Below are 12951 nucleotides of genomic sequence, written 5' to 3'. Positions count from 1 at the left end.
AGTGATTTCTCACGTTCTATGTCACCTGTGCACATTACTGTTGCTGTTTTGACCATATTTCGGATAATTGTCTTTTTCATGTCAATAGGATGAGCTGACGTTGCGTTTACCAGTATGCTTTTCAAACTTTCTTTGCGATGCCATTTCACATTTGCAATGCCATTGTGCATATCACGAACGTGGTACTACTTAATTAGCTCAATAGTTGCTTCTCGTGTCTTATAGCAATGCCTATCTGTCGATGATTCATAATGTAACTTAAGTTAGTGCAGTCTGGCGGCCGAATTTATAGTTCTTAGGCTCGCAGTAGCAAAAAAATGATTCATTGGACAAAGATGTTTACAGGCCAACCGAGTACTTCTTTGTGTTAGCATGTACAGGACATCATAACAGTCTATTTCGCCCTCATTTTACCATATAAATAGCCGTAGGAAGTCCATTGTGCCATTTTTCTTGCTTTTCATGTTGTTTATAATTTTGCTAGCTCTTCTTGCCTTCATGTATTGCTTGCCTTTATTACTGTTAATCATCTGTCCGCTTTGCTTGCCTTAGTTACTGTTAGTGTTATGCTTTAATTACCTAAGTTTGATGTGGTGCTGAATAAAGTCGCTAAGTAATATCCCGCGTGGCACATAAAACGAGACCGTCAACTACCGAAGCCCAATACAAGTTCTTCAATATTACAGTGCAGTTTTATTTGAGCATTTAAATATGGCAGCCAACCATCTTTTGGTTGTTCTCGAGTGAGTTTTGTGTACTGCAATCGTTCATTCAAACTTCTGAAACATTCGTCCATCTCGGATTGCCTTGATATTACAATGAAGCAATCATCGATATGACGGCAGTACATGTATGCAAGACGTTCGTTTATTGGTTGTTCTATTTTACTCATGAAGCAAATGGCACGTACTGGAGCAAGCTGTTGGCCCATAGCAGTCAACTTCTCAAAGCATTTTGTCATTATACTTGTAGACGGGGAAAAAGAGATTTAATCGACAAAACTGTTAATTAGTCGATGTGTGATGAGTGGCCGACGCTCAGGAATGATTGATATCATTCATGTTTGCTCTATTCTAGGTTCTCTACACTGTTTCCTTACACAGTAGATTTGATAGGGCGAATTTTGCCCGGACATTTTCTCTTCGAGCTGTTGTTAATGAAGCACACAGAATAATAGCTGGCATGTAGCGTATTCCTAAGTATAGTAAATGAGAAAATTACTTCCATTTATGAAAAGAATAGACAAAGTATCGAACAGGTTCGAAATTCCTATTCCGATACATGACAGTTGAACGAGACTAACGGAATTGACAAAAGATTTATGATAGATGATAGATGTTAATGGTGCCAATATGGTTCAAAGTCTGGTGAAAAACTGGTGGTTAATCGAAATTCTAATTCGTTGTACACTATTATCTTTTGATATCACTTCTCTATAGCTGCGAAGCAAATATGAGTGGCATGGCCGCTGTGATGTCAACTTCATGACTGACTCTGCGTATTTGAACTATGATCATGAGAAGTTCGTTTGCATAAACAGTTCTTAATTTGCAAATAGGCAAACGAAGTTTTTGTTGTCTAAAAGTGTATGGACAACCACAAGTGCATGGTTGCTGTAGAAAAAAGCTTGCATCACAGTGTATACGATAAAAATAACTTCATGAGGATCATGAGGGTGTGGCGCAGTGGGTTAGAGGTCTGTTGAATCCGCACGGTCGAGGGTTCGAACCCGCCCTAGTGCTCACCAAGCCTTTCATCCCTCCGGGGCTGATAAATTGGTACCAGACTTGTCTGGGAGGATAAAAAAAAAACTGACTTGATCATCGGCTGGCTCCGCAAGTCATTGTAGAGGCCAGTACGCGTTCCAAAACCTCAACGATTACGAATTCCAGTAAAACGCGTTAGCGCATCCCAAGTGGATTGATACGCCAGTGACTTTTAATTAAAACTGATGTGTTTTTGTTATCCTATTGTATTGAGGGCAGAATACCATAAAATTGACGTTGATTGGATCTCTGCGCGAATAGACAATTGTAGTTTACGAATATGAGAGCAATCACACTCCATTCCCCGATTGTCGTCGGAAACGACGTGAGAAATGGCTCTTGCGATCGAACTTTCGTGCAAATCACCTTAGCAGGCGTGTCTTCTGAGGGAGTGGACGAAAATCTGCAAGGTTCCCTGAGCGGCCTACTCAAGCAGAACCAATGAAGGGGGTGCTTAAGAAACTGATGCGTATACAAAGATTGTTGCGTTATGAGGCAGTCCGTAAGAGACTTTCGATCGACAGGTCCGTTTTCTACGCCCTTTTCAGCGAAAGTTACGAGGGACCGATCATGCACGTCATCTACACCCCCAACCCCCTTCTTTCTCTAGTGATCCGAACATGGAGGGCTGCATTCAATGCGAACAGAACCAGTCAAATTGATAAGATTGGTATCATTCGCTTCACAACACATATAAAAGCATGAGATAAATTCAATCTGCATTTATTTCACGTAGTCGAACTTCTGTATAAACGGCAACAATGTTGGAAACTGCTACTATAGTATATTTGATCTTGTCTATCGTTAGTTTTGATCTTGGTTCAGTGTTTTCGCACACTTTTCAAAAAGAGTCAAATTAAATAAGTTGTACAAAGCTTACAATTGCTTTTTTGATATCTACTCTTAAGAACAATCCTAGTACGAATGACGGCGCTTGCAACTACTTCAGAACATTCGTGCTCATATTTGTGGTAGCATTTGCAACAACCCTGCAACTTCATAACCAATGAAGTACACATTACTTCTTCACCGTACTTCTTGCAGTCAAGAAAGCTCAGCTCTTTGTTGCTTACTTATTTGTCGTAGACGTAGCTCAGAAGACGTAGTATGACTGTTGGATTCGTTCGCGGCAACTGGTACGTCTCTGACAAACCAGGACTTGTGGTTTCACTATTCGATGTCGGTTAACTACGTTGCAGATGTATGGACATTTATTGGTGTCGTTAGATCAACCGAAGTCGATTATTCGATAACTGCGTTGGTCAGAATCCCGTATTCTACTAACTCTTGTGCATGTCATGTGGTCTTGGCCCAAAGGAAAGAGGATCAGAAGACACAGTAACGAACTCAACTACATACAAATTCGCATAACCGGACCACGTCCGGTTTCATGTTGTTCACTTGATTTTGTCAATCGGTGATCGTTGCTGAGTGGATTTCTGTGATGAGTTATGGTGAGATTCAGCAACATTTTCATTTGAGAATGAGGTAAAAAAACAACAAAAGTAGCGATAATGACGGAGAAAGCATAGATCAAGAACACCCGACATACAATGGCGGTCAAAATGACTTGTGCATGACCATAAGATAGTGGTAATGGTAATGTGCGCATAAACACGAAATGAAACACATTATCAGAGTTCAACTCTTTTTGAGTTCAACCCTCAGTGGTTGTTGAGTTTAAAGGTCGGATGATACGGCTTCAAACGTAACGCGCACTATTTCCTACAAGGAGTTCGATTGAAGCGCGCCAGCCCTGTGCGGCGCCGCATCTTCTGGGCCGTTTTCACGGCAATTAGGAAGGAATGGACGGAATCACACCCCTCTCTATAATCTATTATTCTGTATACGAATACTCCACCAGAAATCCCTACCACCTCAGATTCGTCGGGTGATGCCTCTAAAAATGATCTGCAGCACAATAATCCTGCTGTATTCTTTTTGTTAGAAATTCAGAAAGTTTAAAACCTGACAATGATAAGATTGGTATTCTCACAGTTTCTGCTGTTCATTTCCACCGATCTCTCGCTGAAAATCGCACTATTTCTCATTTCTGCTCCCGTCACACAACACGTTGATGGCGGGCGACAGCACGCTATCGGTCATTGATAAACGGCGACTCTGAAAACCTTTGCTTACGTTCTAACATCTAACTAAGAGGATGTAGAAGTCGAAGCACTCTGCGTGCACTTGAAGTACATATTGAAGTTTCACAGAGAAAAGATAACCTAAGGATAAGGTCATCTTGAACTAGGAAAAGAGGATGACGGAAGAGCTCACCACGGAAAACCATGGTTTGCAGCTTAATAATCTCAATAATAGGCCTTAATAATTCGCGGAAAAGGCAACAAATGAGGATTCGCCATGATAACGTCGCCAATCTAAAGGTGTTCGCTGGTCGAAAAGCTCTCCTGACAACATCACATTCAGTAGAGTATTTTGCATGGTCGAAGCCGCTGTTGTTTCGAAGTTATGTCATTCAGTGGGCGTTTTCTCGAGAAAAATAGAAGAAAGCCGTGAGTTTCACAGAGTTTATATCCAGTACCTTAACTGACTCAAATTTTGCTTCGTTATCCAATTTTCGATAAGATGTAAAAGTGGACAGATGAGTAATATGATCGGATTGTTGATTATCTTCACAGCTGCATGAGAAGAACCAGAAGTTCAAACCCTCCTAATTTTGAGCCAGAGCTGGCATCGACAAAGAGGAGAGTTGGAGGGAAGTCAACGGCATTCGATAAAAACCGTTCACGACTCTGTCCTCGATATTCACAAGAAAGAGATTAACGAGAACAGAGTTGGCAATCAAGGAGGGAGGAAGGATGTAGAAAATCATCTGCAGTTCTGAGACCAGTTCTTCGACAGTCCCATCTATTCAGCTTTTCACAAATTGAGTAAAGATATACTTTTTACGGAAGAGCCCCTTTCCCAAAGTCCCACACGTCAACGAAGATTATCTGTACGTCTGATATCCGATCTTGGAAAAATCAAATAGGAGCACATGGTTGACCTCCTACCGCTCTTTATTGAACAGGGCTCTTCGTATAGTTTCAGATCGGGTATGATGTTCCTAACCTTCCAAGAGCAAGGTAATGTCATTGTTGTTCAAGAAAACTATTAGCAACTATGATGAACTAGTATTAATCTAAATACTCCCCTCAGCATATAATGTCGACCGTTCACTGCTGCAATTAGGTGTCACACCGTGATACTGCTGTCTAGCGGGAATGTGCTTTCTTCACCTCGATAACTCTCATAAACGAGTTGCAAACCAAGTACTAAGTTCCAAACTGCCACCAAGGTCCCTACATTTGCTGTTCATTTCCCGGCCTACTTGTGCCCGTTTTCGTTATTGTCTTCCGCTTGCTACGTTCACATTGTGAAGTGAGGGGAACGCAGGAAAATGATTTAGAACATTAGAAATTATTGGAGCCACCGAAACTTGAAGGAACTTCCGTCACGTATAATTGCAAACAAACGTACAGACAAATGTTCGATAAAGCCGGATTTTATTTTGTTTGATTGTTTGTTTGTTTGTGTCACGAAACTACTCTATAGTGATACAAAATCATGCACCGATGAGGACCGAACCATCGCCAAGCACTTGATACGCGAGTACTTTACCATTAAACCATTGTCCAGAGTCGCTTAGTTGTATGCTTCCTCTGATAAGACAAGTTAGTTTCTGTCATGTGATAGTGAGAGTAAATAAACTTTTATGTGAATGTATACTTCCAAATTTCCTAACCATCATGCTGTAGAAAAACGGGCTTATTCTGTAACCAGTCTGAACGTCCGGCTAAAGCCGGACTTGAGAATTCTGTGGTGTTTGCTTCGCCCGCCTTCATTGATCAACTAAAATCAATATTAGTTTTATTAGTTCTATGAAATTGGGCTTGTGTATCTCCAACAATCTTTCTCCCTTTTTATATTATAACTAAAAGCGAGAGATTTCATTATCTTCTTTCTAAACGCGTCAGTTCTACATTTGGACAACATTGGAACTTCAGCTTCAAACAGCTCCTTATCAATATGTTATAGACAAAATTTAAAAGTACCACGCAAAATATGGGTTTTCCTCCTGTTTTCTATAAACGGTTATCAAAGAATGATGTTTTGGCATAAAATGACGTGAAAGACATCATCCTACTGATAAAGATAACTTTCCACGTCAGTCTACATAAACATCTTACTACTATTTAAGCAGTCGTTTGCATGCGTGCGTGTTTCCACTTTCTGAGAGCGGCATGCTACAAACGTGAGGCGAACGAAGGAGGAAATAGGCACACGGAGTAGTCATAAAGGTGAAGAGCAAAGCGCCAAGTGGTTACGGCTATGAAACGGCTGCAACCATTTACCTTTTGCGTCATGCACACGAAGTTATTGCGCACCAATCCGACGCCGGTGGACCCGTATTACTCATGTTATAGCTGCCGCACCCCATATTATAGCTATCTGGCGCAGGCGCGACAATCCGACGCCGGTGGATCCGTTACAACCCATTCTATAGGTATCTGGCGCGGTCCCACCAATCCGGCGCCGGTGGACCCGTTACAACCCTTTCGATAGATATCTGGCGCCGGCGCACCAACTTGACGTCGGTGGACCCGCTGCACCCCTTTTTCGAAGTTCGTGACACACAGACAAACACACACACACATACACACAAGGACTAAGCTCGTTATTATATACCAGTCTGAACGTCCCGCTAAAGCCGTACTTCAGACTTTCTGTGGAGTTTTCTTCGCTCGCCTTCACTGATTAACGAAAATTAATATTAGTGCCGTTTTCTACGAATTTGGACTTGTACATCTCCAACAGTTTTTCTTCCTTTTTATATTATAACTAAGGGTGAAAAATTTCATAGACATCTTCCTAAACGCGTCAGTTCTACATTTCGAGAACATTCGAACTTCAGCTTCAAACACTCCTTATCAGTATATTATAGACAAAATCTAGAAGAAACACGCGAAATATGGGTTTTCCTCCTGTTTTCTATAAACGGTTATCAAAGGATGATGTTTTAACATAAAATGACGTGAAAGACATCATCCTACTGATAAAGATAACGTTCCACGTCAGATCACATAAACATCTTGCTACTATTTAAGCAGCCGCTTGCATGCGCGTTTCCACTTTCTGAGAGCGGCATGCTACAAACGTGAGGCGAACGAAGGAGGAAATAGGCACACGGAGTAGTCATAAAGGTGAAGAGCAAAGCGCCAAGTGGTTACGGCTATGAAACGGCTGCAACCATTTACCTTTTGCGTCATGCACACTAATTTATTGCGCTCCAATGACCGGGTCCACCGACGCCGGTGGATCCGTCGCACCCCATATTATGGCTTCCTGGCGCCGGTGGACCCGTCGCACCCCTTTTTATGGATATCTGGCGCCGGCGCACCAATCTGACGCCAGTGGACCCGTCGCACTCCCTTCTATAGGTGTCTGGCGCCGGCGCACCAATCCGACGCCGTAGTACCCGTCGCACCGCCTTCTATAGGTATCTGGCGCCGGTGGACCTGTAGCACCGCCTCCTATAGGTATTTGGCGCCGGCGCACCAATCCGACGCTAGTGGACCCGTCGCACTGCCTTCTATAGGTATCTAGCGCCGGTGGACCCGTAGCACCGTCTCCTATAGGTATCTGGCGCCGGCGCACCAATCCGACGCCAGTGGACCCGTCGCACCGCCTTCTATAGGTATCTGGCGCCGGTGGACCCGTAGCACCGCCTCCTATAGGTATCTGGCGCCGGCGCACCAATCCGACGCCAGTGGACCCGTCGCACCGCCTTCTATAGGTATCTGGCGCCGGTGGACCTGTCGCACCCCTTTTTATGGATATCTGGTGCCGGCGCACCAATCCGACGGCGGGTGGACCCGTCGCACCCCCTTTTTCGAATTTTGTGACACACAGACAGACAAACAAACAAACAAACAAACAAACAAACAAACAAAACAAACAAACACACACACGGACTAAGCTCGTTATTATATATCGTGATCATGATCATGATGTTTGTGTATCACGAAATTCCAGAGAGGGAGACGGGTCCTACAGCGTCGTATTGAGGTATTGATGTGTCGTAAGCCATAGGGTGGAGTGAGATGGGTCTCGATGCGTAGGATTGGCCCTTCAGGGTTCTAGAGGGATAAAATGGGGTGGTACGGGTCTCACGGCGTCGGATTGGTGCGTTGGCACCAGAAAGCAATGAAATGGTGTGGAAAGACACAGCCTAGCGTTAGTGTCCCGGCGCTGCAAAGCGGTATATTAGGTTGGGATGGGTCCAGTTGCGTTTAATTGGTTTGCCGCTTTGCATTAGTTTCGCGCAATTAATTCGTGTGTATTTGGCAAAGAGTAAATGAGACGTTGTAAGCCGTTTCATAGCCATGGCCATTGCACGTGTTGCGTTGCATCTGTATGACTCCTCCGCGTATCTATTTCCTTGCACGTTTGTCTCAATTTGGTAACGTCTTTTCTTCACATATTGGAAGAAGGCAAACGGCTGCTTAGACAGTATACAAAAGTTTACATGATCTGACGTAGAACGTTATCTTTATCAGTACGATAATGATCGTTGTCGTTTCATAATGTCATATCAATGTCAATGTCATGTCATAATTTTCGATGATGTCGTTTCATGTTAGCACATCAGTCTGTGCTAATTGCTGAGAAAAAGAGAATACTCATACTTCATATGATGTTAAATTGGGTTGGATTTGAATCTGATAGTTAAATTGGGTGAAACGGGTCCCACGGCATCGAAATGGTGTGCCAGTGCCAGAAAGTCATAAAGTGGGACGAGACGGGTTCCACTACGTCGGATTGGTGCGCGGGATCACCAACGGCAGAATAGGTTTCTATGACTCATTCGCGTATCTATTTCCAAGCATATTTCCCTGATGCTGCTAATATCCCTTTTTCAAAAAGTAGAGACACACATAAAAACGGCTGCTTAGACACAGTACTGGCCAACACACGTTCACGTGGTCTAACGCAGAGTCTTATTTTCATCACTACGATGATAGTATTCATGTTAGCACATCATTCTGTGCTAGTAGTTGAGGACGAAGGAAACTCATACTTCAAATAATGTTTCCAAATTGTGGATGTTTTGGAGAAACATAGATGTAAAATTGTTCTTGTAAAATATAGTACTGGCGCGTTCGGGAAGAAAATCATGAGATCTCTCATTCATGCTTAAATTTCTGAGAAAAAAAATTGAAAAAAATGTTGATAGAAGAAAAAACCATTATAATTTCACAAAAAAAGTCACTATTGTCATTTCTTATTGATCAGTGAAGGTGAGCAAAGAGAACACTATAGAAAGTCTGAAGTCCGGCTTTGTCCGGACGTTCAGACTGGTATTTTCGGGAGCAACTGATTTGGGCATAATGATGTTTTTATGTCAAATTTTTTCATGGTAGAAAACTGTTTGAGTAACGTTAACTGGGTTAAATGAACACTGACACGACTAAGACTCACAAGACTAATAATGTAGCTGACACAGTTGAGATGTCAATGAAGCGATGAATGACTGGACAGTACATCACATAAGAATTCCGTTGTTTATATCATCTTCAGTCTTTACCAGCTTTTATTTTATTCTCTTCCACGCTATCATAAGCCTGAGCTTCCGTAGCACGAATTACATAGCCGGTGTCGAATAGGTTCACAGAGCGAACGCCAGATGTCGGAGGCGTTGGACAATCTTCCTCCGTTCAGCACTTTTTCACCTCTGCTCCTCTTCCTCAATCAAAAGCTCATGATTTCTCAGCTCTCAACTAAACTGGAATCCTTTTTTTTTCGAAAAAAAAGGAAAGTAAAGAAAGTTAACCACATCAACGGGAGCGGTAGAAGGATTACAACTTACAACTTGCAGATGTCGGAGATCGAAGCGGAAAGAAAAGTAGAAACGGTAGAAGTAAGTTGTTTTCAGTGATAACTATTCTCCTGTGTCTATGATGTTACATTTCTATTCTTAGAATTGATAAAAAGCTGCCAAATCTCGTTCGCCGTAAAAGTAAAAGCCTGTTGAGTGAAGGGGACAACACAATAATAGATTCGTAGCTATAGAAATGGATACAAATAAGGGGCATTCATCACATGAGTTTTCAATGTGGGAATTTTTTTAACTCTGGAGTTCATGTGGGACGTTCCAAATGTATAGCGTCAATCAATGCAGATGGGATGCTCCAACTTGGTTAATAGAACAATCCAGATACAAAAACTGATCTATCCAAATCTTTTCAGACAAATCGCAAAGATTCCTATGAACAATACCTCAGCATTCCCATCTTGTTCAGGTGCAGAAAGATAAAAGACGTATCAAGCAAGCTCCATAACTGTAGTATTTCATCATAACCTGTGTGTTATGTGCGCAGCGTTGTGACAGCGTTGCGATGCAAAAGAATGTTGCGGTAGGAAAAGGGTGTTCAACTAACTGCAACAAGCAAAGCTTGCGCAAAAACACTTTTTCAGAAATATTCAGAGTTTGTGGATGACGGTGCTGCCTTTCAGTGTCAATGCGGATCTCAGTTCTCTTTTTCAGATACCTCTTCGCAATACTCTCATGGGAGTAACCGACGACGCGAGTACCCGTCTCATCAACGTTTACAATTCAAGCACCGCTCATTTGAGTTCGTTTTTGTATATCTTCATAACTCTTTTTGAAACACTTCATTTTTCTCCGTTTTACTCAAACGAAATCCATGTACAAGATTATGAAATGGAATGAGTACTGCAGTTCTAATAATCTATCCGGGTCTTATTTTCACTTGCATATGGCAACCATGCTAGTGCTGAACACAATCAGGTATTCGAGTATGCGCTTCGGGAGCGCATCAGCAATATAACTTTCGCGGGTGTATGATGGAAGTTTCTCAAGAATGAGAAAATATGCTATCGCTACCCGAATGATACTGTCAAATGCCCACATAGAACATGGAATATTTGTCATGAAGTATCCGTTTTACCGTTTCGTCTATGAAAAGAAAGTAGAAAGCTGCTCGTTAATTGGGAGGAACGACTACAATGCTCTGGTGCCACATACAAAAACCACTGAACATTACACTAAAAGCACTTAAGACCATGGACCTAGCGTGTTGATTTCTGAGATAAACAGCCAGCAGACGGTCCAGACGGTCAATATGGGACAGAACTAATTTTAATGCAACGATGACAGTCGATGAACAGTCTTATGTGCTTCAAAAGTAGTGGCTGAGGAGTAAGCATGAGACAACGATAGTAGATCTTTGTGAGATGGTGAATCTCGTCATCGTTACCGCGTTCGACAGAGACATCATACATCGTCATCATCATCGACTCCAATCACTTCACACCCAGTTCTGTTTCGATGGTACAGCCCCGGAAAAAGTCAAGGAATCTCACCTCAACAGAAGACCGACAACTTTGCTGATGTCGAGGCCAATAAGGTGGAGAATGTAAAAAGAAATTTCCGCTTGATGATGGATGTGGACTGTATATTAAAGAATAGACAAAAAAAGGGGCTTTATGACGCTAACTTCTTTGAGTGTGTAGAAAATGCAAAGCGAAAGACGCTCTCCGTGTTCTAATGCCGCGAAAATGTTCGCATCAGCGGAGGTAAGATTACAACTCTTATGTGCCGTCAGCAGTACTTGTGGTTCTGACCATGACAAATATCTGGGAAGTTGCAACTCTGGCTCAGATGCAACCAGCGAAGAACAAAAATGTTTCATTCTATGTCATGTCAAAAAAAAAATGAAAAATGAAGTCTAAAGAAGGCCATGGAATTAAAACAAAAATGCTGGCATCTCTTTTTTCGTATATGATACGTATGATGACGAAAATCGTCCGTTTAAAATGGATTATTGATATGAAATGATGAGTGAAGTGATTCGCGGTAACACGATGTTCTAATTCATTGTTAACATTGTACATTCCGTTAACATTGTATCAGATCTAGCTGCAGCCTGAAGATCACAGTTTCGTCTTGATAAGTGGTGCCAGGTTGCAGTAACTCGAGACCGTGTACCATGACATCATCAGTTATGCAGAAGTGAATTTGATCTACTGGAGTATACGACTGGAGAACATCAATATCACGCTGACTTCAGTGAGGTTACTCCTGCTTTTTTGCTCACAAATACGGTTGTACGACGTCCGGCAGATCGACTTGTCCAAACTTCACTGAGGATGCTCTTAGATCCAAGTTAGGAAGACCTTGACAGAGATGCAGATGCAGACTGCATTATGCCATCAGCCCAACGACTGACTGAAACAAACCAGTTACGTATGCATGCAAATGTTAACCCTTTCCATTTTGTTGCGACACTGAAAGTATTTACTTTGAATCCACTGTCCTCGTACCGGTGACACCTCTATTAGCTTATTTCAACACTTTCAGACAAAAGATAAAGTTAGTTTGCCGTCAAGCTCATCTGAAAACTCGTCAAAAACTTTCATATATTACGGAAAGGAAAGAAAAGAGATTTTGTCGTATGTTCAAACAAACAAAAGGGGAAACGATACGAGACTAGGGAGTTTTGAGAGACTAGAAGCTGGGGAATTCTGTGATAATTGCCCTGGTAAGCCTTGAATGCATAGTGGCGACTGCCCCCAAAAATGTCATACCGTTAACGTCACATTTTCTAGCCGTTAATAGAGTTTGCAGTTATGAGTAATGTGTAAAAATACGCAAAAGCATGGAGCCCTTCAAAATCATTACTCAACAGATGTGCTCTTTATAAGTGAACTGAATAGTTTTGTTCGCAGAACGTTACTCTTTAAACGTCACAATACTGTGTGTCTTCTGAAGTATAAACATGAGAGACAGAATTTCTGACATGAGAAGAGCATAAAGTGAAAGCATCTCTGCTCTCCGATTTTCATTTAACTCTTGACCAGGTGTGTTTATGAAACATTTATTGGATCTTTATGTTTAGTTTTGGGAGTAACTCCATCCTGTTACGTCTATTTTGGTTGGATGGAGCAAATTTTTCTCGCACATACATATGGCACATACACTTTTGAGGACAAACATCGTCACGACTGCAGGGATATTCAACCGGTGGCTTTGAAAACGGTGTGTCTCTTCAAATAAATGCTGTTCTAGTTTTCCACAGGTTCTCAAGCTTTGTTTCTATTTCTACAAATTTTTCCATTGTCCAATTCCATTCAGCGTTGTGATTTACATTTTGTATCA

General features: G+C 42.0%; 2 protein-coding genes across 2 annotated transcripts in view; one reads left to right on the top strand and one right to left on the bottom strand.

Annotated features, from left to right (window-relative positions):
• Positions 1-646: 646 nt before the first annotated feature.
• Positions 647-961, bottom strand: RB195_010637 (uncharacterized protein; the record flags this gene model as incomplete). The annotated part of the gene is made up of 1 exon (XM_064191737.1): positions 647-961. The coding sequence occupies one exon, from the start codon at positions 959-961 to the stop codon at positions 647-649; it is 315 nt and encodes a 104-aa protein (XP_064049320.1).
• Positions 962-2527: 1566 nt separating this feature from the next.
• Positions 2528-12951, top strand: part of RB195_010636 (uncharacterized protein) — a gene marked incomplete at both ends in the record, with an annotated part of 29188 nt that continues 18764 nt past the window's right edge. The window contains 4 exons of the mRNA XM_064191736.1: positions 2528-2569; positions 9649-9690; positions 10318-10405; positions 12692-12831. Coding sequence (XP_064049319.1) covers positions 2528-2569; positions 9649-9690; positions 10318-10405; positions 12692-12831 — 312 coding nt within the window. The remainder of the gene's footprint in view (positions 2570-9648; positions 9691-10317; positions 10406-12691; positions 12832-12951) is intronic.

Source organism: Necator americanus, chromosome III, assembly GCF_031761385.1.
Source record: "Necator americanus strain Aroian chromosome III, whole genome shotgun sequence".
NCBI classification, from domain to species: Eukaryota; Metazoa; Nematoda; class Chromadorea; order Rhabditida; family Ancylostomatidae; genus Necator; species Necator americanus.
This window is presented reverse-complemented; position numbering and strand designations above follow the sequence as displayed.